At 40.6% G+C, this 27,883-nt stretch overlaps 1 protein-coding gene across 2 annotated transcripts in view; it reads left to right on the forward strand.

Annotated features, from left to right (window-relative positions):
* Positions 1-27,883, forward strand: part of LOC308619375 (contactin-associated protein-like 3) — a 180,896-nt gene that overhangs the window by 61,012 nt on the left and 92,001 nt on the right. For both annotated transcript variants that reach the window (XM_081238048.1, XM_081238047.1), the window contains exon 4: positions 22,858-23,005. In XM_081238048.1, coding sequence (XP_081094174.1) covers positions 22,858-23,005 — 148 coding nt within the window. The remainder of the gene's footprint in view (positions 1-22,857; positions 23,006-27,883) is intronic.

Here is a 27,883-nt window from a genome sequence, read left to right on the forward strand (position 1 = left end):
TTAGTTTTTTCAGGAACCTCCATACTGTTTTCCATAGTGACTGTACCAGTTTACATTCCCACCAACAGTGTAGGAGGGTTCCCTTTTGTCTATACCCTCTCCAGAATTTGTTATTTGTAGACTTTTTAATGCTGGCTATTCTGACTGTTGTGAGGTGGTACCTCATTGTGGTTTTGATTTGCATTTCTCTGATGATTAGCAGTGCCGAACATCTTTTCATGTGCATGTTGGCCATTTGTTTGTCTTCTTTGGAGAAATATCTATTTAGGTTTTCTGCCCATTTTTCAATTGGGTTTTGTTGTTGTTGTCGTTATTGAGTTGTATGAGCTGTTTGTATATTTTGGAAATCAAGCCCTTGTTGGTTGCATCATTTACAAATATTTTCTCCCAGTCCGTATGTTGTCTTTTCATTTTGTTTATAGTTTCCTTTACTGTACAAAAGCTTGTACATTTGATTAGGTCCCATTTGTTTATTTTTGCTTTTATTTCTATTGCCTTGGGACACTGACCTAAGAAAACTTTGGTACTATTTACGTCAGAGTATGTTTTGCCTATGTTCTCTTCTAAGAGTTTTATGGTGAGGTGACTTTCTTCTGGCATATAATAGGATAAGCTGTCTCTGAGATTATATTACAGAGGTTTGGATGCATGGACAGGAGTGCATCTGTCTGCCATGCACCCTAAATGCCTACAGGGTGAGCTCCAGACCTGAGGCACATGACTCATCTTCCAGTCATTTTCCCAATTACCCTGTGGTATGCTTGAAACCCTCTGCTTATTTTATTGGCATAATCCACCTTTCACTTTGTCCTTGAGGAGGGATCAGTTAAGAGATAAGGAAGAGCAGTTTTGAAGAAGAGTCAAAGGTCAGGGCATTTTTCTAGAAGGAGCTGTGAGTAAGAACGAAGAAGGGCAGGTGGTGGAAATACCAGAACTTAGCCTCACACTACACCTATGGCCAAGGGAGAGAGGTTCAAAATAAATAATGTTTGATGTGCATCAGACAAATGAAGTTTATTTGGATTTGAACTCCTGTCTTCTCTTCTGTGTTGTTTAATGTTCTTAATCATTCAATCTGAATGGCTTATCTTCCTCTCAGAGCTTTGAACATTTTAATGATTCACTATCCTTCCTTTTTAGAAGAGAGAGAAGAGAAAAATTACTTGAGCAGTGGAAAGAGACCCCTGGGAAGCTCTTGTGTATGCTGCAGCAAACGCTTTATTAGCTAAAGTTCCCACTGATGGAAAAGTCAGACATAGGAAAAGCTCCTACATATTGGAAGAAAATTTGAGAGTTACCAAAAAATATCGTCAGAATGGAATGCAAAATTAATGTGGCAACACTTTTTTCATCCATATATCCCCAAGTAATAATAAGTGAAATGGTCAGTGAATTATATCGCCAATAGGTTTTCTATCCTTAGATTAAATAAATAATAAATACAGGAATCACTTATTAAAGGAACCTGACTGTGATATCTAGGGTCTTTGGAAAACCCTCCCCTGTCACACAGTACAGGGCACCTTTAAACTGAAAGGAATTAAATCTATCCCTGTATTAGTTTCCTAGGGCTGTTGTAACAAAGTACTGGAAAATGAGAGGATTAAAACAACAGAAATTTATTCTCTCATAGTTCTGGAGGCTGAAAGTCCAAAATCAATGTCTTGGCAGGACAGGGGCAGGGCAAGGGTCTCAGGAGAATCTCTTCCAGGTCATTCTCTTAGTTTATGATGTTGTCAGTAATTCTTGGAGTTCTTTGGCTTGTAGATCATCCTTCCAATCACTGCCTCCAGCGTCATGGGGTGTTCTCCTCTGTGTCTTTATTTCATCTTCCCTCTGTGCATGTCTCTTCTCTTCTTGTAAGGACCCAGCTCATATTGGATTAGGGTCCACTGTCATGACCTCATCTTAACTTGGTGACTTCTGCAAAGACCAGATTTCCAAATAAGTTCACATTCACAGGTTCCGGAGTAAGAACTCCAATATATCTCAATGTGAACATGACAGTGGCCTGGAAGGACAGAGGTGGCTATAGTCAAACGATGCTTATCGTAAAAGAAAAGAGGCACTTTCTCATTTTCTTTGTTGTGCCCACTTTTTGTAAGGGAAGAAGAAGATTAATCTGGAATTGACCGGAAATTGATAAGAAATGCTTCTGGACCCCATGGCAAATGGAATGTGAGAAAATGAGCAAACAGTACTCCTGAGGACTACAAGGAGTGGCATCTAGAAAGGGAGGCTGGAGTTTGTGTCAAGGTGAAGGACCGTGGTTGGTATCTAACATTTACTGAGTGTTTATTGTGAGCCAGTCATGGTTATAAGCATTTCAGGTGCATCATATCATTTAATCTTTCTCCATGAGTGTCTTCATTTTACAGACGAAGAAACTGAGGCTCAGAGTTACACAATGGTCAATTTCTGTGTTACTCTGGAATATTCTAACGTATGATTGAAGTAGCCCTTTATTTTCCTGTTTATTATTATTATGATTATTAATTACCTGCAGTGAGATAGATTCCCAGAGCACACAGAAGACAGAGAGGATGAGAGGGAGGAAGACTTTACAACACAATCGTGTTCTTGGTGGGGCAGAGGCAAGTCTGGGTCCCCTTAGGGCTGGGTTTAGGAGGTGAGGGTGCGCCCAAGGGCAGTGGTCAGAAAAGACCTGGAGAACTGCTGACCTCAGGATCCTGAATGGACACCTATGTGATGTGGTTTTGCTGTTGTCCCAGCCCAGGCTGTGGCTCTGTTCTTAGGGGTCTGCCATCTTTGCTCAAGGTTCCACATAGAAACAAAGATGCTGGATTGTTTGGTGCCTCTGTGAATTCTGTCTTCCTACTGGGAGTGAGATGTAGAATAGACACAGATGTTCCTTCGAGGTTTGGAAGCCAGCGATGAGGAGTTCAGTGTGGGACCAAACGCATTCCCTGCTTCATAAAGGGGTGTGGACTTGCTCAGCTCAGGACCTGGGGCGTCTTGGTTCAGGGAAATGAAAGACAGAGCGGTTCCAGGCCAGCCTTTGCTTGTCTGCACTCTTATCTGGACACAACCTCTCTGAGCATCCGTTTTCCCTGAGTCTCTGTCCTTTACTGGTCCTTTCCTCAGTCATAGGAAGCCCTCGAGATGCATCAAGATGTAGATTATTCCCTAAATCAATCTGAACCCAATGCCTGGTCCTCAAGAACTACCTTAGGCCAAGAATCAACCAGGAAAGGAGAGGAAGGATGACAGGAGGATGCAGGGGAGAGGTGCCCAGGTAAGGGTCCTAGCTCGGCTGTCACCTGCAGAGCAGAAGCAAGTGGCCTTGATTGTTCACACCTCACTTTACCTGCCTCCAGGTTGGAGCCTGAAGAGCTTGACTGGATTCAGTTCTCTCTATTAAAAAGTTGTTAGGTCATTTTCAAATTTCATTTTAATTTATTTTCTCATTTACACTTACTTTGGTTTTGCTTTCTGCTTTTTTCTCCTGATTTCGGCTTTATTACTTTCAAGGAATACTTTTCTTTCAATCACCATTTTCTTCTTATTAATGCCAGTTTACACTGTCTGCTAAGGGCTGATGTTGTTACCTCACTCCTGTTTTGTCTATTTGACAGCCCCCTGAGATGATCTGTTTACTGCACTGTGTTCCCCAAGAAACAGTGGGGAGGCTGCCTGACAGACAGTCTCCTGGGAGACTTTCTGGTACCCATTTTCAGTGGGAAGCAGTTTCAGTCAGAACTGGCTCATCATAGCTGGGTAATATAAGCATCCAAATCACATGGGGTGGGAGGATGTGGATTCTCCGCGTTTATCTTGATTGAATCATGGGTGTGTAACTTTTCGTCGTTCAGCTCTTGATTTGTATTAATGATTCAGAATTCATTACCTTAATATAAAAAAGTGTGCCTGCTGGCAAGAGCTAGATAAGATTGTGGGCAATTTGAGACTCTTACTGTGTGAAGTTGATGATGACTATATTCCCTGGTAAGAACTGAGAAATTCTGTCGTGTCCTGCCACTGGGTGACACCAAACAAGGTACCGTCGCAATGGGCTTTGTGTCACTGACATGAAATTGAGGATGGGCGTGGTGGCAGCCACCCAGAGCACCCAGGAAATCTGCAGCCGTGGCTGGGATGTGTAGAGTTTCCCATTACCACAGGGAGTTCATAGGCAGGAAACTTTCTGTTTCTCATTGTATCAGTCAGGGTCTCATTGCTAACATTCACCTAAATGAAAATGCACTTTTACTTTGTTTACATTTTTATTGTGGTAAAATACACATAACATATAATTTATCCTTTTAAGTATTTTAAGTGGCATTAAGTACATTCACATTGTTGTGTCACTATCACCCCACTATTCATCTTCAGAATTTTTTTGAGAGGTAAAACAACTAATATTTATTGAATGTGTATATTTTTTATACAATTTTTAAAGGTTACACTCCATTTACAGTTATGACAAAATATTGGCTATATTCTTCGTGTTGTACAATACATCCTTGTAGCCTCTCTTACACCCAATAGCTTGTACCTCCCACTCCCCACCCTTTTTTGGCCCCCCTACCCACTGGTAACCACTAGTTTGTTCTCTGTATCTGTGAGTCTGCTTCTTTTTTGTTATATTCACTGGTTTGTTATAGGTTTTAGATTCCACGTGTAAGTAACATCATACGGTGTTTGTCTTTCTCTGTCTGACTTCTTTCATTCAGCACAATGCCCTCCAAGTCCATCCAACAGAACTTCTTTCATTGTCCCAAACTGAAACTTGCTACCCTTTAAAAACGAACTCCCCATTTCCTTTCTTTCTCCAAGCGCTGGCAATCACCATTGTACTGGCTTTATAAATTTGAATAGATACCTCATAGAAGTGGAATCATATAATTTTTGTTCTTTTGTAACTAGCTTATTTCACTTAACGTAATGTTTTCAAGGGTCATCCATGTTGTGGCATATGTTAGAATTTCCTTCATTTTAAAGCTGAATAATATTCCACTGTATGTATATCCCAGATTTTTTTAATCCATTCATCTGTTGGTAGATATTTGGATTGTTTCCACCTTTTGGCTATGGTGGATAATGTTGTTGTGAACATGAGTGTACAGATATCTCCTTGAGACCCTTCTTTCAACTTTTTTGGATATATACCCAGAAGTGAAATTGCTGGCTCATATGGTAATTCTATTTTTAATTTTTTGAAGAACTGCCATAATGGTCTTGCAAGTGGCTGCACTGTTTTACATTCCTACCAGCAGTGCACGAAGTTTCCTATATATCCTTGCCGACACATCTTATTTTCCATTAAAAAAAATATATAGCCAACCTAAAGGGAGTGAAGTAGTATCTTACTCTGGTTTTGATTTGTATTTCCCTAAGAAACATCTTTTTCTGTGCTTATTGGGCATTTGTGTATCTTCTTTAGATAAATGTTTATTGCAGTACTTTGTGCATTTTAAAATCAGATTGATTTTTTTGTTGTTGAGATGTACAAAGTTCTTTTTATATTCTGGATATGAACCCCTTATCATATATATGATTTGCAAATATTTTCTGTTGTTCCATTGGTTGCCTTTTTCACTCTGTTGATAATGTTCTTTGATTATCCAAGTTTTAAATTCTGTTGTTTTTGTTTGTTTGTTTGTTTGTTTTTTGGGGTTTTTTTTTTGCAGTACGTGGGTCTTTCACTGTTGTGGCCTCTCCCATTGCGGAGCACTGGCTCTGGATGCGCAGGCTCAGCGGCCATGGCTCATGGGCCCAGCTGCTCCGTGGCATGTGGGATCTTCCCGGACCGGGGCACGAACCCGTGTCCCCTGTATTGGCAGGCAGACTCTCAACCACTGCGCCACCAGGGAAGCCCCATAGAAAGACACTTCTTAAGATTGAAAAGTCTTTGGGATTCACAGTAAATCAATATTTCAATGCCATGGTGACCCTTTAGACACTGTGGGAAAGACTAGAAGGGATATTTTGAAAGACACTGACCATTTCTAGGATATTTCAAATCGTACCTCATAGTTTGCCTAATGATTATAAATTTGATGCTGTTCATCATATAGTCCTTCTGTATAGTGCGGAGAGTGGGGGCTACTCTTCATTGTGGTGCGTGGGCTTCTCATTGCGGTGGCTTCTTATGTTGCAGAGCTCGCGGGCTCTAGAGCACAGGCTCAGTAGTTGTGGTGCACAGGCTTAGTTGCTCTGTAGCACGTGGGATCTTCGCGGACCAGGGCTCAAACCCGTGTCCCCTACATTGGCAGGTGGACTCTTAACCACTGCACCACCAAGGAAGTCCCTATAGTTCGTCTTCTATAGACCTTTATTCATCTGCACTAGCCTGTAGTAGTCAGGTGTTAAGTTGAAAGCATTAATTCTGCTATCTTGCTTTCTTAGCATTTTTGTGAATGAGATAAATCTTTGCTTTTATTTATTTGTAAAGAGTATATTATATTATATTACATTATATATTTGCATTTCTGAAGTTTTTATAGCTAAGACATGATAAAAACATGGGAAGAGGATCTGCTAAACTAAAATGGGGAATTTTCTTCTAAAACTTCAGTCTAATGTCTGTGAAATAATCCAGAAGAGAAGTAATAACAAGCAATTTTCTTTATAAACCAGGGAACATCAGTGAACTCTTCCTTGCATTTCAACCAGTCAGACTGATTGAATTCATATTTAGGTGAGAATGATTATGCTGTCGAGACAGTTAAGTGAGGTGATCTAAGCCAAGTGCTTGGCTCAGGGTGTCATTTATGGGAAGCACTCCACAAACATACAACATCATTATCATTATTATTTCATGAATAATTTGATAATATATTTGCTCCTGTCTTGGATTCTTCTCTCTTGGATACTTTTGCTAGCACAAAATTTTTTTTCAATTATTGTAAATATCACTAAATTTTGGAAACGGATGATCTTTTGTTGCCTAATGGTAAAATATCACTGGATTCTGATTTGAAATGGTACATAGAAAAACTCCCTCTCTCGGGCTTCCCTGGTGGCGCAGTGGTTGAGAGTCCGCCTGCCGATGCAGGGGACACGGGTTCGTGCCCCGGTCCGGAAAGATCCCACATGCCGCGGAGTGGCTGGGCCCGTGAGCCATGGCCGCTGAGCCTGCGCGTCCGGAGCCTGTGCTCCGTAACGGGAGAGGCCACAACAGTGAGAGGCCCGCGTACCACAAAACAAAAAACAAAACTCCTCTCTCATACAGTTAAGAAGTGATTAGTTAGCAGTGTGCAAAACATTCAGGAAGAAATAGTGCCTCCAGGAACCTCTATTTCAGAATTCCCCAGATAAGGGTAAACTCCCCACTCCCTCATATAAACCAACATGTTCATGTTATTGTAGCGTGGTTTGTCATCCCTTGGTTTGCAAGGAAACTAGGATGGTAGAAAGAAATATGCAGAAGGATGCCGTCCACCTTAAGTAGAACCTGTTTTTAAAAAGTGACCCTGTAATACTAGCCCATTAAAAGCTCCCTTAGAAACCTCTGACATCCCCAGGGTCAAACGTGCATCATTCAGTGGCTGTTTCATTATTTCAGTCCAGTGGATGTCATCCTAGGCACAAGCTCCACCATCACCTTTATTTTTGTTCTTCACTCTGCCCAGATCAGAAGCTGCAAGTTGTTAGGGAACCAGAAGTGCAGCCCCACTAGAAATGGGTAAAAAAAAACCCAAAACGTTTGTTTAGATGATATTATCTATCAGAGCTGGAGAGACATGAAGCCAATCATGAGAGAAGAGTCTCTGCTGTATTTTTTTTTTTTTTTGCAGTACGCGGGCCTCTCACTGTTGTGGCCTCTCCCGTTGCGGAGCACAGGCTCCGGACGCGCAGGCTCAGCAGCCATGGCTCACGGGCCCAGCTGCTCCGCGGCATGTGGGATCTTCCTGGACCGGGGCACGAACCCATGTCCCCTGCATCAGCAGGCGGACTCTCAACCACTGCGCCACCAGGGAAGCCCTCTGTTGTATATTAATGCAAACTTCTCTGGAACACCATGCTCTCTTTAGCTTTTCCACATGTCTAATCACTAGGGGCTTGTCTAGCTACATGAAAAAAAAAAACAAGAACAAAAGCCCCACAACTGCCTAGAAGCTTATCAATATCAGAAAGGTACATCATTTTAAGTCCATTCAGTATAACACCATGCAGCTGTTAAAAAACAATGAGCAACACTGAGATGTTCTGACATGGAAAGATCTATAGGACTTGAGTGGTTTAAACGGGAACAGGAGGTTGGAGAATAATTTGCAAAATATGATTCCATTTCTGTTAAAATGCATGAAGACAACTCATGAGTGTTTGCACAGATTAAAAATATGTATGACTATGATGGTAAAGGACTAGAAACACATCCACTGATGGTGACCCCTGGGAAGAGAGTGGGCAGGTGGGTAAGAGATGATTTACATGTTTTACTCTGTACACTTAGTCTTGGAATATTTTCTAAGAATGCATTGATGTCTATAAAGTAAATAATAATAAGAGCAGATACTTAGCACTTACTAGGTGCCTGACACTATTCCTCACAGCATGTTTCTGAAGTGAGTACTGTAATCATTTTACAGATGGAAAAACTGGGACACAAATGGGCTGAGAAAACTGTCCAAGACCCCCCATTTAGTGATTGACAGTGAGGTAAACAAATTTATTAAATAACATAAAGAGTGTTGGATCACATGTGCTCTAAGATTTCTCTTCTTTTTTTTAAACGTTTGTTGTTGTTGTTGTTGCTGTATTTTATTTTTGGCTGCGTTGGGTCTTTGTTGCCGTGCACGGGCCTTCTTTAGTTGCACCCAGCGGGGACTACCCCTCGTTTCAGTGCACGGGCTTCTCATTGCAGTGGCTTCTCTTGTTGCGGAGCATGGGCTCTAGGCATGCGGGCTTCAGCAGTTGTGGCACACAGGCTCAGTAGCTGTGGCCCACGGGCTTCGTTGCTCTGTGGCATGTGGGATCTTCCCAGACCAGGGCTTGAACCCGTGTCCCCTGCCTTGACAGGTGGATTCTTAACCACTGCACCACCAGGGAAGCCCTCTAAGATCTCTTGAGTGATCATGTCTCAAAGGGCTAAGAGGCTGGGCTATGGATTCATATGTCCCTGGTAATAATCCAGCTCTGAAACTGGCTAGTTGTTCACCTGGGGCAGGTAACTGAGTCCTTCTGAGCCAGTTTCCTTATCTGTACAAGGTAGAGTAGGCACTGCCTCATGACATTACAAGCGAGGACATATAGGGAGGAATGCCTAGAGACCCAGTTGGAACCTCAGAGTTGGAAAGGAGATTATTTTAAGCTCAAAACATTTGGGAATCAACAGATGCAGAAAGAGCTTTCCTTATTTGACTAAAAGCAGACATTTCTGAGAAATGAGCCTTCTATGATTCCCTCTTCAAGATAGGTCTACTCCCAGGAGAGAAATCAAGAGTAAACCTACCACAAATCCCCTCTCTGGGGAGATTTGCATAGAAGAAGGAAAGACCCCTTGAACGTGCAGACACAAAATCATCACAAAATTACTTATCTTTCAGTTATTCTTCTGAAAACTCACTTGTCTTCCCTAAAGAAACCTTTTTGTTCTTTCCACAGAAGTCCTTTCTTCCACTTCCCTTTTCTCTGCTAAGTGAGATATATAAACCTCTGACTTTAAACATTTAGGGAGATAGTTACTTCTCTTGTTAGCTCCCATATATATGAATAAACTTCTTCTGTTAAACTGTCTTTTGTCATTTTAATTTGCAGGCCCCTAATTACTAAACCTAATAGGGCAGAAGAAAAGTCTGCTTCCTGACACTAGCAATTGGTTGGTGACTAATACCATCATTGCTTGTGACTCTGAAATCACAAGATCATAGATTAATCTGCAGATCTAACGAGTCCAACATGTACTCTGAGGTTAAAAATAAGAAAATAAGATCATCAAAGCATACTGAAGTATGGATATAAACATTTCAAAATGATAAAGATCTGGCTGTTCACATAGCATCGTATAGGTTTCTTCAATTCTGTCAAATTTTATGTAGGTGGAAATTTTACTGCAGAAACAAACTCAAAGACTGAAATTACATAAATAGAATATAGTGTAGCAAAATATAGAGCTGAGCAAATGTGACATATAGTTAATGAGCTGCATGCTTTTTATTATGTCACATTTTATGTAAAAATGAATGGTCATCAGTTCACAATAGTGACTTCAGTTGATCCTGCTTCTAAATGGTTAAAGCAAAAATAAGCTCCTGATCTGCTCTTCAGAAGATTAACTATGGCCATGGTAGATCTTTTTCTCTTTCCCTTTTGGAAGAGAAAAGGGGAGGGTGTCTCCAGGTGACAGGGACTGCAGTCTTGTGGGCCCAGCACACTTCCCTGTTGGGAAGAGGAATGAGGAAGTATTTGCTTACGTTTCCCCCAGTGCCTGGAACCTAAGCTGCAGCTTCCCTAGAACATTGTTAATGATGAGGAGGATCTCATGGCAGAGAGATGGTGGCTGCTGTGCCTAAACCAGGAACCTGATGCCTTCCCTGTCTTAGATTGTGGAGTTTCCTACCAGAAAATCTGAAAAGAAAGGATTTATGGGAAGCAGTAAATGCAGAAGTAAAAGACAATTTTAATAAACCATAAAAATGGTTAAGTAGGTGCTGGGGGAAAGAGTGGCTTCTGTGTTCTTTAAGTTTTCTGTACTATTTGAATTTTCCAGCCAATTGTGCCTATGTCTATTATTTATTTTTTACGTCACCAGGGATTTTCTGACTAGTGAGTCCACAGACTACATTTTTTTCATTGTTATTTTCTATCAAAACACAATGCAATACATACTATTTTTAAAAAGGAAACAAAGAAGAATTTCTAATCATGCATCAATAAAAAACAAAAGAGCACAAACATACGTATACATTTTAACATATTGAGCAGATCAATATGTTAAAATATATAAATGTTGGCATAGTGACCCGAAATAAATAGATTATTTAGTCATAGACCTTTTCATATGCATTCTATAGTAAGTCTTCCGAGAGATGAACTTTAATCTTACCATCCAGAACTTGGGAGTATCTGAGATTTTGCCCTATTTGCAACAAGTTAGCCTGCCGTTTTCATGGATGCAGGTAGAAGACAGAAGACTTATGGGTCAGAAACAAAGGACTCTATTACTTACTTGGTTACTCATAAACCACTGCAGGCAGCAGGGGCATCAGAATATTTGCCTTGGTTCTCCTTGACCCTGAGTCACACAGGGGCTGAGTGGTTAGGCCCAGATGGATGCCTGCACACACAGTGGGTTATAATACAAAAGTTCAGGGAATCAGAATCTTTTGGGAGGTAAGCATGCTTGCCCTTACCTCTGGAAGAAGACATTATCTTACAAGGCTGCTTTCTATATAAACATCCTTGGAAAGGTAGCTGAGAATAAAGGGCTGTCGGTGCTTCTGTTTGTAAGATGTGCAGAAATGTGAGAAACCCATGGAGAACTGTCTGACCTCTGCTCTGACTAACACACAGCCTTTTACTTTTCTTATGAAATGGCAATTATATGTTGCAAAGGACTTACTTCACATTTACTTAAACTTAGTTTTCAAATATATATTTTTTTGTCCTATTCTAACATTAACTTCTCTTGTGTAAGAGTTAATTTTGAAATTACAGTGTGAACCGTATGACCCTAATCATTTTGGTTTAACAGTATTGCTAACTCAAATTTAAGATGCTGAGAAAAAAAGCATCTCTATTTTGTCACTAAAACTACCAAGACAGCTTTAAATACACAATTACTTTAAAAACAGCTGTTTGATCTTGACATATTTTTTTTTAAAGAGCTTTTCGATGTGGACCATTTTTAAAGTCTTTATTGAACTTGTTACAATATTGCTTCTGTTTTATGTTTTGCTTTTCTGGCCCTGAGGCATGTGGGATCTTAGCTCCCTGACCAGGGATCGAACCTTCACCCTCTTCATTGGAAGGCAAAGTCTTAATCACTGGACCACCAGGGAAGTCCCGATCTTGACATATTTTTAAACATATTTGGCTAAATCCTATTTAAGTTAACACTTCCTCTGAAATCAGAATTGTGACAAACACTGTAAAAGAGCTACTATTTTTTGCATAAATGAGAGAAAAATCTTGTGGTAGTGAGTATGTTTCCCTTCTAAACACAGTGTAGGATAAATCTAAATATTCTGATTTGAGAAGAAAATTTTTAATGGAGGAGTTTTTCATTCCACTGTTGAAGGATTGTCTACTTCTCCCTAATATTAAAATGGACAGTTAGCTTCTTGAAAGAGGTTAAAAATCCATACGGAATGTCTCAGAAGGGTTAAGTTGTTCAGTGGCAAAATGGAATTTTTGTTCAAGATGTCTACCATTAGCGTGAAATTTATTTTCCAGTCTTATTGAGATGTAATTGACACATGACATTGTGTAAGTTTAAAGTGTACAGCATAGTGATCTGATATATGTATATATTGTGAAATGATTACCACAATAAGTTTAGTTAACAAGCATCACTTCACATTATTACACATTCTTTTTCTTGTGATGAGAAGTGTGAAGTTTGATGCTTACCTGGTTCTCTTCTTTTGGACTTTGGCAAATCTAAGAATTAATCCTACCACACAGAGCCTATACTAGTCTACCAAAATCTAACAGTTAGTAAAGACATTAACACATTTATTTATTTGTATGTTTTATTGAGCGCAAGATAATAATCTCATTCTCAGAAGCAGTGAAATCACCGAAAGAGCCAAATCTTGAGGTAGCCTCGTAGAGTTGCCCTGTTACTAGATAAAGTAACAGGAATATATAAGTATGTTGTATATGTTGTATATATAAGTATGTTGTGTCATGCGTCTTCCTGTGACCTGTGATTGTTACTTGAAAGTGTGGAAATGCAGAACAGATCTCCTGTTGGTATGAAAGGCCCATCTGTGACAGGTGGGAAGGAGGATGCTAGGTTAAGAGCTTGTTCTGTGCAAGTTCTCATGGAGGTGACTTGTGTCCTATAGGGAATGTCTCCAGGCTGCATTCTGCTCTGGGTTCTTTGCCTCTGGCAGTTCTCCGTGATCACTCCTGTATTGGGGTCCCCCACGCCACTCCCAGGCTCCATGATTCACTGGAAAGGCTTATAGGAATCAGCATAGGGTTATATTCACAGCTGTGATTTATTACAGCAGAAGGACACAAAGTATAGTCAACAAAGGAAAAGGCAAGTGGGCCAAAGTCTGGAGGAAACCAGAGGCAAGCTCCCTCGGGTCCTCTGCCAATGGAACCACACAGGACACGCTTAAGCCCTTCAGCCATGAGGACAACATGTGTGAAATGTTGCCAACCAGGGAAGCTTAGCCTCAGCCTAGGAGTCCAGGCTTTGATGGGGGATGGTCATGTAGGCACCCTCTCCCTGGCACATATCAAAATCCCAGATTCCAGAAGGAACGCAAGTGTTCAGCATCAACCACATTGTTTGCATAAACATCTTAGGCAGCAGTGAGCCACTCTTATCAATTCTGGGAGTGGTGAAAGCCCTCCCCAAATCAAGGTTCCTAGACACCAGCAAGCCTTTCTCAGGATGGTGACTCAGGCCTGCGATGTTATCACTGTTATCTCTTTGGGTTCTGATTTCTTTTCTTCTTTTCCTTCAGTCTGTCTTACCTTGGAGCTTTCCTTCAATCTTATATTCTATTATTTTAATAAGATGATCTGGTTTAACACCCTTAGTTTCTTACATGAAAATACCAGCATGGTCCTGTGCTAAAGGTGGACAGAACACACCAAGTCCTTCTGAAGCTCTGGAGGCTCTGCTCCTGAGGAGGGCACGACCAAGGCCCTTCATTCATTAACTAAGAAATGGTCATTCCCTTGTAAGGCGCTTAATCTGTCACATTTCAAAAATAAGTGATGCCACATTTCAAAAATAAGGACTCAGGGTAATTTCCCTGAGTCCTTAAGAGTGAGGACTCATAGAGGACACCTCTGAACTGGCCCTCTCTATAGGAAAAAACAAGGAGCCTGCACTCGAAAGAATGGAAAGGCCTAGAAATGACCAACTGGCCCTGAAAATTGAGTCAACTAACAAGTGTCTGTTAGGCACGGATGGTGCGGAATGTGGTTAAGGATGGTCTGAGTTAGCTAGGAGGCACCATCATGGTCCTTCTTAGCCACATACTCTTCCGGGAATTCAGCTGGCAGACACAATTAAACTTGAAAAACTCCTGAATTTCAACAATGCCACTGAGTGCCTTCTGCTTGCCAGAACTAGACTGGTCAGTGATGGTCTGAGGAGAAATTTAAACTACTTTGGAAATAAGGCACACTTTGAGAGCGGTAGCAAACATGGCACCCACCTAGCATACAAACCTTGTGAGACCCTGAGGGTCATGAGTATAATGGATTGTGGCTCTTTGGAGCCATAAGGGACTCACTGATCCAAGTCACTCAGCAAGGCCACCACAGGCCAATCCAGAAGCTAAGAGTATTATTTTCCTCGGGATGCAGTAACAAAATGCCATATTCAGATGGTTAAACAACAGAAACTTATTTTCTCGCAGTTCTGGTGGCTAGAAGTCCCAGATCGGGGTGTTGGCAGGGTTGGTTTCTTCTGAGGCCTCTCTCCCTGGCTGACAAATGACTGTCTTTCTTGCTGTGTCCTCACATGGTCTTTCCTCTGTGTGCACACTTCCCTGGTGCCTCTGTGTCCAGATTTCCTCTTCTAGTAAGGACACCAGTCAGATTGGATTAGGACCCACCCTAATGGCCTCCTTTTACCTTTATCACCTCTTTAAAGACCCTTTCTTCAAATACAGTCACATTCTGAGGTACTGGGGGTTAGGGCTTCAACATAACACAGTAGGTTAAAGGAATTCCCTACCATGTGAAGTAGTTTAATGTTGAACTAAACACATATTGGTATCACTTTAAGTCAATGGAACTTCTTAATGAGAAATCTTCCTAAATTTTGTACAAATCACCCAATGTGCATATTACTATTTTCAACATATACAGGAGGCCACTGGGTGAGTGCTATTCTCCCAGTATTCCTAAAACAGTCTAGACTCACAGTTAAATACTTTAATTCCTTTAATTTCATTAATTTATTTAATTCCTTGAAGCTGCTAATAGAATATGCCCACTACCCAACACTCATTTGAGGCATTCTTTATAACACTAACCATACTTCATTTTCTTCTTTTGTGTTACCCTTGAAGTTTAGAAGCCAATTCATTTGTCACAACCAAATTTGTGCCATGTATCAAATAACATACTTTTATTTGCAGTGTTCTAATATTGTTTTCAACAGCCATATATTGATTTTGAGACAGGCTGGGACCTGGGGCCCTTTGCTGCAGTGCTGCAGTGCTGCAGTGCCTCGACACACCTCTCCTCGAGCAACAAAATACAAAGAAACTGTATGGGACTAAAAATAACTACATGCATGCCCAGTTGGGGCAAATTCTCGACAAAAGATACAAAGAGACCAAAAAACCCAACTGCCACTTTTGAAGAGCCCAGAGCAAAAGCAGGGTACTGCATGTGCCCCCTGCACACAACACCACCTAAGGGGTGGGCAAACCACCTAAGCCACCCTTCTGGCCCGACCCCTGGACACACCCCTACCCTCACGCCATATAACAGGGGTCCCCAACCCCCAGGCCGCAGCCTGTTAGGAATCAGGCTGCACAGCAGGAGGTGAGTGGCAGAGGAGCAAGTAAAGCTTCACCTGCGGCCCCCCCCATCGCTCACATTACCACCTGAAACATCCCCCCCGCCACCCCCTGCCGGTCCATGGAAAAATGGTCTTCCATGAAACCGGTCCCTGGTGCCAAAAAGGTTTCGGACAAATAGAACTACCATATGACCCAGCAATGCCACTACTGGGCATATACCCTGAGAAAACCATAATTCAAAAAGAGTCATGTACCAAAATGTTCATTGCAGCTCTATTTACAATAGCCAGGACATGGAAGCAACCTAAGTGTCCATCATCGGATGAATAGATAAAGAAGATGTGGCACGTATATACAATGGAATATTACTCAGCCATAAAAAGAAATGAAATTGAGCTATTTGTAATGGGGTGGATAGACCTAGAGTCTGTCATACAGAGTGAAGTAAGTCAGAAAGAGAAAGACAAATACCGTATGCTCACACATATATATGGAATTTAAGAAAAAATAATGTCATGAAGAACCTAGGGGTAAGACAGGAATAAAGACACAGACCTACTAGAGAATGGACTTGAGGATATGGGGAGGGGGAAGGGTAAGCTGTGACAAAGCGAGAGAGAGGCATGGACATATATACACTACCAAACGTAAGGTAGATAGCTAGTGGGAAGCAGCCGCATAGCACAGGGAGATCAGCTCGGTGCTTTGTGACCGCCTGGAGGGGTGGGATAGGGAGAGTGGGAGGGAGGGAGATGCAAGAGGGAAGAGGTATGGGAACATATGTATATGTATAACTGATTCACTTTGTTATAAAGCAGAAACTAACACACCATTGTAAAGCAATTATACTCCAATAAAAAAAAAAAGAAACTAAAAAAAAAAAAAAGGTTTGGGGACCACTGCCATATAAGGAACAAGCTCCACCCCCCTTAGGGAGCAAGCAAGCAAAGGAACCTGTTATTTGTTGGCTCTCCACCCTGCTGCAGCAGGGGCCCCAATAAAGCCTTGCCTGAATTTCTTGCCTGGCCTTTGATCAATTTTTATTGTTTAAGGTCACCAAGAACCCTGGTCGGTAACAATTTCAAAATATGGTCTTGATGTCATGGGAAGTAATTTTTTTCTGACTTTTTCTCTGTTTTCAACAGCTTTGCCAGCAAAAGGTATGCTCCCAGATGTCTTCTAAAATGTTTTCTTCCTGATCATTTAGAAAGATTGGGAAGGAGAGAGTATTCTTGAGCTGTACTTTTGCTGCACAGGAAGGGTGAGCTGTCTTCCATCCTAGATTAATAATATTTCAAGCAGGAGGGAAAAAAAAAGTAAAAGCCTATAACTTTAGCAATGTGTTTGAAAAATACTTGATTTCAATAATATTTCTATAATGCTTACGTTGCAGCTGTCTAAACAATACAGATAACAAAGGCATGTCAATGAAAAGCAACATTTAGGGCCCAGTTTCACGTATCTGCATTAGCCCTGGGTTTTGGATTATTTCAGGGCCAGGCGCTGTGAGTTCCTGTGTGGTGTAGTTGTGTTCAGCTATGGGGCAGGTGGGTTCCCTCTTGCTGTAGGAGAAGGTGGTGGGACACACGGAGATGGTTGTCTCTTTCTGCTTTTGACTCTCGTGACTTGCTTCCACCAAGAGGCCATAAACCAAAACTGGAAATACTGATTAAGTGCATACTTTTTCCAACACATTGACCACAACTTGAGATTTTCATGGCAGAATATATTACATAAATGTCTGGAAAGCAAATATTTTAAGTGCACTTTAGGTAGATGTTTGCTTACTTTAATCAAGCAGAAGGAGAGATTATTCTTTTACCTTCTGGAACATGTTGAGGTAAACGTATCTGCACAAGCGAAAACTTTAGAGTTCACCTGGTACAAAGCACCCACATCTGGATAAACTGAGGTTATTAACGAGTCCAAGTTCATTCTGCTCACCGCACACCAGGCCAATAAATCAGAGATGACGTATTGAGGGAAGGAATACGACTGAGAAGATGTCACACTAAGGTCTCAAAATAACCATCTTACCGGGGTTTGGATGCCAGTTTCTTTTATAGCACAGAGAGGGGGAGGAGATGAGGAAGTAAAGTAAAAAGGCCATAAGTTTTGCGTATATCCCCTGGAATGGCCAGCCTCGGGGAGGGGATGTGTTAATTTCTTCTTTCTTGCTAATTTCTTCTTTCTTGCAGCCATCCACAGGTGGACAGAGTCCAGATGTTTCCCTGAACAAAGGCACTTTGGTTTAACATTCAGGCAGAGGGGCAGGGCTCCCCGAGGCAGGCCATTATGTATAGACAGTATCCTTTTAGTGAACAAAAGCAACGGGAAGCAAAGGTTAAAGTAAAAGGAACAGATTCAACATGTAGTCAGATTTGGTTCTTCCCTGTAACAAGGGTCAAAGAGTGAGTGACTCACTCCAGGTCACATATTTGGCATCACAAACCGTGTTACTGAATTTTTAGTTCACTCGATAAAACTAAAGTGAAAGGATACTTTCCTCAATTTTATTCATGTATAAATGTTGTAGTATTTTGCAGTTCAAGAAAATATTAAAAATACTTAACAAGACCATTTGCTGTAAAGCAATTTAGTACAACTTTTTCATTGTCTAATTATAGGAAGTAATTTTAGTATACTTTTTAATGGTCTGTGAACCTCTGGAAATAACAGGAATGGAGTATTATTATTTTTAACAATAATACTTATTACTGTTCCCACATTACTAATGAAGAAGCTGAGACTTGGGAAGATAAAATTTTTTTGTCTAAGATCTTCACGGTCCAGCAATTAAAAAGGCCAGAATTAGAACTTGGGGATTTCTGTGTGCCCTTTTAATCCCAACAACATCCTACCCCTTACCTCAGAGGTGGTAAAATACTCTTAACAGTGTGCTTGAATTATGAATCCCTGATTTCCTAGTGACAGAGAGTAGAGACAATCTTCATTTATTTTTAATGCATTGAGACCTATTGCTTTAAGCAGTGCCTCTCACATTTTGAAGTAAAGAATTGATGTAAAAGTCTTTCTTAAGTCACAGATACTTCAAACTTAAACTGATAAATGCATTATAGGCATCTTGAAGGTCGTTCAATACAGCATTGTGATGACTCAACATTACACCAGAAACCATGGCCCTACAGGAGCCTCATACCGATCCTTTCCCATGACTGTTTAGATGCCACTGATGTGATTGCTAAAACAGCTAAATGAGGACTTGGCAGCTTTTCAGAAGCATCATCAATTTCTAAATAAATTATTTTGGAAATACATTTATAGCATGTGAGTGGACCACAAGCCACAGTCTCTAGTCACTTTTTCAAGTAGCTAAAAAACATGCTTGTAGAAACTGAAAACGTTATCAGACAATGTTTGTTCTTGATAGTGGATAAAACGTTCAATTGTGATGTCCTTAAGCTATTGACTATTGAGTCTACATCAAACTAAAGTGGTTCTGGTGATCAATAGTGGGAAGAGTCTTGTTGGTTTGTTTTTTTAATTCTGTAATAGCTAACATAGGAATGCTATAAAGGAAATGGTTAGATTACAAGCCTATAAAATTCCTTACACTAACTCATCAAAATTCCAGGATAGAGAGCCCTGTTCCTACTTTACACATGAAAATGCTGACTTCCCCAAGGTCACAGAGGTAACAAGATGGAGAAGGATTTTGTGGAAGCTGGTTGCCACAGGTTAACTCTGCATAGGACTGCCTAGTCCACTGTTGAAACTCTGAACCTAGAGTAGGGCTGCTGAGGAAGCACGGGTGGCTCTTCACTTCCATGGTGGACTTTTCTTCCTATTCCTATGAGCTTCATTTTTTCACTTGTTAGAACAAAGCAAGAGTGGGCCTTTGTTCCCGACATTCTATGCTCAGCCTGTACATTTATGTCTGTTCTAGAAACACCAAAGCAAAATTATATAATCCAAATAATAGATTATGCCACATTTTTAAAAGATAAACATTAGCTTAGTAAAAAATATGAGATTATTTCAGTAATAAGCCCCAAATGTCTGAGTGGCATGCTAGTAGAGATCCCTTCTACTCCAAACTCATTTCATTTAAATTTCTGTATCTTTAAAGAAATGTATCATTTATTTATATTCAAAGGAACTACTGATAGTTCTATATAGGACAAAAATAATGTAATTTCTTGAAATTAGAATTAATTAAGATAATCACATAGGTATACATATATGTATACATAGGTAGGTACATACATTTCAAATATTTGTGATTAAAATCACATATAATGAACGTTTTGTGTGCAGATCTCAGAAGTTGTAAAGAGTGTGTTCTTAATCTTCTCTATTCATATACTATTAACATCGATTATTCTCACCTGAAATATTTCTTGAAGTGTACTCTGTCTCAGAAAAAAAAGAGTATTCTGTCTTAAATTTCATTAAAACAAAAAGAGAAGTTCCTTTTGCTGTAGGGCATTGTCATCACACCAAGCTGAAGTACAGTTTTCAGAGTTTGTATTCAATAAACAAAATACTTCAGAAAGAAGTAATAATATATAAGGAAAATAAAACAATTTAAGTAGCATTCCTAGGAAATAATTTCATTATGTAGTTTATGCTGAGGTTTACAAGTTTTGTCAGCCACTAAAATAAATATCAATTTTACTTCTTACCTTGAATTATAACCTTAGAATTGCAGCAAATGTAGGAGGCAATGTTCCTCTCCTGACTGTTTATCTGGATGTCTTAGACATTGAACCTGAGGTTAAATGTAAAGACGGGATGCAGAGTCTGAAAGATGAGCTCTCTACGAAATGCACCAGTAATAACCAAAACACCAGCCACAGCCACAATCATAGCATCCACCACTCCTGGAGCATTTACCTCCAGGTGACCAGTGGGTGGGTTACATTTCAGACATTATCTCACTTAATTAGTACTCAAATCTTTAAAGTAGGTTTTACTGAACTGGTTTTGTAGACTAGGGAACTGTGACTTGCAGCAGATATTACCAGCTTAAGGCTACGCCCTAGGCAGTGGTGGAGCTGGGAAAACGCTGCTTATACCCACATCAGCCTGGGGTCCGGTGTAAAGACAGGGAGTGGACATTCTTGAGTTCTTCTTTGGAGCACAGAGGCAGTGAAAAGAGCTTACCTGATATTGGCACAACAATTGTTAACACTTGAAAGAAAAGATGATGTAGGTCAAAGATTTCACTTTCATTGAACAAGAGAAATGATTGAGTGCCTCCATGGTGGTGTTTCATTCATTAACCAAGAAGTTTGTTCTAACACGTGAAACAGTGAAGCTCGTAGGAACAGGAAGAAAAGTCCACCATGGGAGCGAAGAGCCACCCGTGCTTCCTCAGCAGCCCTACTCTAGGTTCAGAGTTTCAACAGTGGACTAGGCAGTCCTATGCAGAGTTAACCTGTGGCAACCAGCTTCCACAAAATCCTTCTCCATCTTGTTACCTCTGTGACCTTGGGGAAGTCAGCATTTTCATGTGTAAAGTAGGAACAGGGCTCTCTATCCTGGAATTTTGATGAGTTAGTGTAAGGAATTTTATAGGCTTATAATCTAACCATTTTCTTTATAATGTCTGGGACATGCAGTCTCATTACATTTGAGTTTTCTGTTTTTTTTTAGTTCCATCTATTTATACCAAGGAAATCAACCGGGTGGTTATGATTCACAAACTTGATTACTGGCTTTGTTTGGTCTGGTTTTTAAACCTGGCTCAGCATTTCACAAAGCTAAATAACTAGGCAAGCATCATTTTTGGTAGAACTAAAGAGTCTTGCTCCTGGGCTGTGTAATTATATCTGGCTGTTTGTATTAACTGCATGGCAGGTAGGTGGGTTTGTCCCTCTCGTGCAAGTGAGCATGAGAAAGCATCGACCTCTTTTGTTCCCTCATTTTATTACTATTAAGTGGAGAACTATTATGTGAACACCTTTGACTTCTGGATAATAAAAATTTGTGAAATCGAAGAGTGCAGAACTTGAAGGTGACCCATCCCAAAATATACTACATTTTATGTTTTCACTGTGGGTTCCAAAAAATTGGTGAAATTTAGATAGTTTTTACATTTGACAGTAGATTTCAGAAGAGACCTATACCTGAGAGCCCTTACTCTGTTTTCAGAGCTTAAACTGGTCAGGTCTTAGATGGGGCAATGTTTTCTGTTAAGATGCTAGATGTACAACAACATCACACATTCTTTGTTTTCCCTTCTTGCTGATATTTACATTAAAAAGAACACCTTGGGGCTTCCCTGGTGGCTCAGTGGTTGAGAGTCCGCCTGCCGATGCAGGGGACACGGGTTTGTGCCCCGGTCCGGGAAGATCCCACATGCCACGGAGCAGCTGGGCCCGTGAGCCATGGCCGCTGAGCCTGCGCATCCAGAGCCTGTGCTCCGCAACAGGAGAGGCCACAACAGTGAGAGCCCCGCGTACCGCAAAAAAAAAAAAAAAAAACACCATGAAAAAGAAGTCACACTCCTTATAACAAGTTCCTTTGCTCTCATGCTGACCCCTTCTAGCATGAAGCCAGATGACTGCGGCTAAGAAAGCACACCTCTGTCTTGTAGCAGGTGGCATTGATGTGTTTCTCCCAAGCACCCCCTAAATGCTGATGACTTGGGGCAGCCTGACAACACACAATGAACACAGGGATTGAAATCTGAAGCCCCAGGATCTTGTCCTGGCCATGCTGGATAATAGCTGTCCTGCCTCCACAGAATCTTTTCATTTTCTCAGGCTTGAGTTTTGCATTTATAAGTTATGGGTTTTGAACTAGAACGCTGATCAGGTCCCCCCCGCCCAGCCCTCAAATTTTTGGATCTAGGATTCTTATCGCAAAACCTGCAGGTTACCATTGTGCTTGATTGTCCTGGATGTGAGGTTGTCTTGACCTTGTGAGTGTCTTGACTGCTTGGAGGCTAGGAAATGATTTAGGGGATGAGTAACTTTCTAAAAGCAAGCCTTCAAAAGTAGCAGGTTTATAGCTGCTTTAATTTTGCCATTGAAACTTAAACTACCCTGCAAATAAGGCACATGTAGATGATGGTCACTAAGCCAGGCATTGAAGAGAGGTTGTAACATCCCTCTTAAATGTTAGCAGAGTTTCTCAAAAGCAAGCATCCATTTGCATATTAACAAAATGAAGCATTGACCGCTCATTAGCATGTGCGGTGACAACAGGAAGACGATATTTTGCAGACACATTGACGCCTCTCTCCATTTTCTCCCAGGGTTTTCCAGGAAACACAAATGCAGACAGCGTGGTGCACTACAGACTCCAGCCTCCCTTCGAAGCCAGATTCCTGCGCTTCCTCCCCTTAACCTGGAATCCCAAGGGCAGGATTGGGATGAGGATTGAAGTGTATGGGTGTGCATACAGTAAGTGGTGTTTATTCCCTGATGGAAATCAATGACGGAGTGATGTGTTCTAAACACCAAATTGAAAACTGAACTTGACGTCTTCCACCTTTTAAATACCTGTGCATGTAGAACTGGGTTTAGGGAAAGTCTTGATAATATTATAGTTATTTTAAGGTTGAATTCAGAGGAGGACCTGAAATGAGCCTTAGAATCTTAGATTCGCAGAGCTTAGCAGAATATCTGTTTCATAGCAGGCAGTTCATAAAATGAACAAAGTTCAAAGCAAGAACAGTTACTTATTGTGATTGATGGTGATGTCTTCTAACACTAGGATGATCCTCCTGTGGGAACACAGGTGAGTGCAGGTGTCCTCGTGTTCCCTGTTCACCATGATGACTCACTTTTCCCTCTACTTTACTTGCATCACTGTGGAATCTTCTGTTTTTTTTTTTTGTTTTTTTTTTTTTGCGGTACGTGGGCCTCTCACTGTTGCGGCCTCTCCCGTTCCGGAGCACAGGCTCCGGACGCGCAGGCCCAGCGGCCATGGCTCACGGACCCAGCTGCTCCACGGCATGTGGGATCCCCCCGGACCGGGACACGAACCCGTGTCCCCTGCATCGGCAGGTGGACTCTCAACCACTGCTCCACCAGGGAAGTCCTGGAACCTTCTTTTGAACATCATTTATGTATTATGTCTTCCCTCTTTTCCCCACTGATGATAAAAGTAAAAAAGTTGGCAGCCAATGTGAGCATAAACATGAGCATAAAAGCATTCAGTGAAATATATAGGGGATCAACTCTACAGCTGCCATTTTGAAGGTCCAGAATATACTAGTATTTCTTAAATTAACACAAAATGAAAAAATTAATTTAAAAAACAATATTCTAGAAAACTGGATAATAACCCAAAGAATAAGTTGGATGGGAACATCTTGGGTTTTTGGTCACACCTCATTCTGTACCTCATCAGAGCATTAACTTTGCAGAAAAGTGGATATTTAATGTGTCAGATCCTACCTCCTACAGCCGTTTTCTCATTCATCTCCCACACCAACCAAATGAATTCAGTATAGTAGTAATCTCACTGCTTCAGAGAAAGAAGAAACTGAACCTTGAAGAAATTAAGAAGTTTGCTGGAGCTATTACATATTGAATCTAAGATTTAAAACTGTCTGTTTTCCTAATTTTGTTTTCATAACTACCATACTATTCAGACATTGATTTCTTTACTCCCTCACTTGTCATATATGAATTTATTTATTTGCAGAGAACTGTATTGGTTGTGGGGGACGCTTCTAAAATTATTCATTTCTTTGTCAGGATTTTATGAGAAGTCATAAAATTGTACAAAACAAATATAAAATGTTGTAACATGAACATGGGGCATGGGGAATAGAGTATTCAGTCAGTTGGGTGGGAAAAGGAACCTTTCCAGCAGTCGGTTTTCAAAGTAGAGGGCATGGGCAGTGAGACAGGAGGCAGGGATGGTGCTTGTAGGAAGAAACAGCATATATAAATTGTGGGAGCAGGAATTTAGTGTTCTCATGGTTCAGGGATGGGGGTGGACCTGAGTTGTTGAATAGTAATGCTATCATTTCCACTTTGGTAACCCAACGGACAATGGGTGGCTCTGGAGGTGAGTCTCACCAAGCCACCCATCCCATATTCAAGGGTCACCTTCAGCCTCTGTTTCATACCCCTTCCTAATGACCTGTTCCACTTTGGCTCTGCTTCCTAACCCCACCTCTGTTCTCTAGTATTTATGAGTCCATGGAACATTTAGCATAGATGGTGGAATCTATTTTCCCTCTTTCCATTGGTCATTAACTTTCATCCTTTTGTTTCTGGGATCTCACTGCCTCAATGGCTAGGACACCTGATATTTAGAGTTTCTCTTTGATCCCGTGAAATTAGCATCTCCTTCTCCCATTACTCTGGAAACAACTTGAGGTTTACTGACTTCAAAGCAGAACACGCTCTTTGATGGGGATTTGCCGTTAGCTTGACGTTCTTTCTGAGGAGATATTACTCTAGTTTCTTGGGTTAGAGGTCGGTACCAGGAAGATCAAAGCTGCGTGTCTGGTCCCCTGAAGGGCCCGTTGGCTGTGCAGCTGTCATGGAACCTGCGTGAATCCTAAATTCAGCAAACACGAGCTGTTGGGCATAAGGGACTCCTAGCATAAAGATGCAAACAGAAAATAATCGCCACTATTTGTAAAACAACACAAAATACATACCTCAATAGTAGTGGCTCTGTTTTGTCTTCATTCTTATTATTAATAATTATTCAAGTGTAGCACTTTGCATTTTTATTTTTGGCAGTAATTTAGTGTAATATGGTTTACAGCTCAAAGTGATAATTATTATCTTTTTTGATGTGTATTTCCACTGCTCTGCTGATAGTGAGAGAATGTCCAAAATGCTTATCTTGGCATTTAATGTCTCTTATATGCAACTTCTCTTTTCAGTTTCATCTGTTTACATTCCATTCACAATGATATTTACTATTCCTGTAAAAATTGCAAATTTTCATGGCTTCTTGCCTTGGCATATATATTTTCACTAACTGAAAAGCCCTTCCTCCATCTCTAGAGTAGAAATGGAGTGCATGGGGTCTTCTTAGAGTCCCTGCTGACCTGCATACCAAGGCTAGTGTCTGGCATGGGGTTCCTCACTTTCCCTCACCCCGCCCCTCTCTAGCAGTCCCCTCCATCCAATGTCAATATTCCTTATGTACTTGTTCTAGGCTTTGGGTTCCACTCTAAAAGGGTTTCTCTTTGAGTTTTCATCCACTTTCTTAAGTTTTCAACATTTATATACTGTCTGACCAATTCCAAGTTGACATCCTTAACGCAGGTATCTGAAGCCCCACACATCTGGATAATCATCCCCAGCTCCACCCTCATTTCTTTAACGAGGTTGTTAGTCATCTTTTGGGTCTCTTCTGTCCTTTATTTTCTGCCATCTACTTTGTCTTCCCATGTTCATGCTCCATGTCATTCTCAAGTGTTCCTTGTCATATTGTATTGTATTAGCCCCACTACTGTAATGTAATTTTATGTTTATCACTGTGTTTATTGTTTGAATAAGAGAGGGAAGAAAGGAAGACAGGAAAGGAGTAGGGAAGAAAGGAGAGAAAGAGTGCATAAATTATTAGAAACCTGGACTAGATAGGCACAGAATGGTAAGCCCCATGGGGGTCTACCAGTCATCCATGTGGCACTGTAGTCCTGTGTCAAATCAGGCATTGAAAATCAAATTGGTTAAGAGGGAATAGAAGAAGGGAATAGAACATATGATTGCCTGTTTTAAAATCTTGTGTTTATTTAAAAGAATACATAAATCACAGCAAGTTCTTTTTTGACCCACATCCTAGAGTAATGAAAATAAAAACAAAAATAAGCAAATGGGGCCTAATTAAACTTAAAAGCTTTTGCACAGCAAATGAAACCATAAACAAGATGAAAAGACAACCCTCAGAATGGGAGAAAATATTTGCAAATGAAGTAACAGACAAAGAATTAATCTCTAAAATATACAAACAGCTCAGGCAGCTCAATATCAAAAAAACAAACAACCTATTCCAAAAATGGGCGGAAGAACTCGACGTTTCTCCAAGGAAAACTTATAGATGGCCAAGAGGCACATGAAAAGATGCTCAACATCACTAATTATTAGAGAAATGCAAATCAAAACTACAATAAGGTATCACTTCACACTGGTCAGAATGGCCATCATCAAAAAATCTACAAACAATAAATGCTGGAGACAGTGTGGAGAGAAGGGAACCCTCTTGCACTGTTGGTGGGAATGTAAATTGATACAGCCACTGTGCAGAACAGTATGGAGGTTCCTTAAAAAACTAAAAATAGAACTGCCATATGATCCAGCAATCCCACTACTGGGCATATACCCTGAGAAAACCATAATTCAAAAAGTCACATGTACCCCAGTGTTCATTGCAGCACTATTTACAATAGTCAGGACATGGAAACAACCTAAATGTCCACTGACAGATGAATGGATAAAGAAGATGTGGTACATATATACAATGGAATATTACTCAGTCATAAAAAGGAATGAAATTGGGTCATTTGTAGAGATGTGGATGGATGTAGAGTCTGTCATACAGAGTGAAGTAAGTAAGAAAGAGAAAAACAAATATCGCATTTAACGCATATATGTGGAATCTAGAAAAGTGGCACAGATGAACCTGTTTGCAGAGCAAGAATAGACACACAGACGTAGAGAAGAGACGTGTGGACACAGGGAGGGAAAGGGAGGGTGGGATGAACTGGGATATTAGGTTTGACATAAATACATTACCATGTGTAAAATAGATAGCTAGTGGAAGCCTGCTGTATAGCACAGGGAGCTCAGCTCAGTGCTCTGTGATGACCTAGATGGATGGGATGGGGGTGGGGAGGGAGGTCCAAGAGGGAGGGGATATATGTATACATATAGCTGATTCCCTTCATTGTACAGCAGAAACTAACACAACTTTGTAAAGCAATTATACTCCAAAAAAAAAAAAGAATACATAGACTGTTGCAGTGAAAAAATGTAGGTTTTATATAACAACATCAACACGTGTCAAAATTTATAAACCTGTTGTTAACATTCTATAAAAATAATGTGTATTTTGAAATATTTAGGGAGAATATCAAGAGAAAAGTCTGCATATGGAACTTCCTTCTGTTCAGAACTGGTTCTGCTCTAAGTAGATTTCAGTTTAGAAAATGCATTAATAGGAACAGAAGAACATAGGATGAAAGGAGAAATAGTCATCATGACAAAGAAAAACTCTGGAAGTTAATAATGGTCTTTAGTCATACGAGAGAACGCTGATCTGTATCATCCATTCCAATTATGGCAACAGTAGAAAATACTCAAACT

Source organism: Mesoplodon bidens (genome assembly GCF_964165515.1).
Source record: "Mesoplodon bidens genome assembly, chromosome: 6".
In the NCBI taxonomy this organism is placed as follows: domain Eukaryota; kingdom Metazoa; phylum Chordata; class Mammalia; order Artiodactyla; family Ziphiidae; genus Mesoplodon; species Mesoplodon bidens.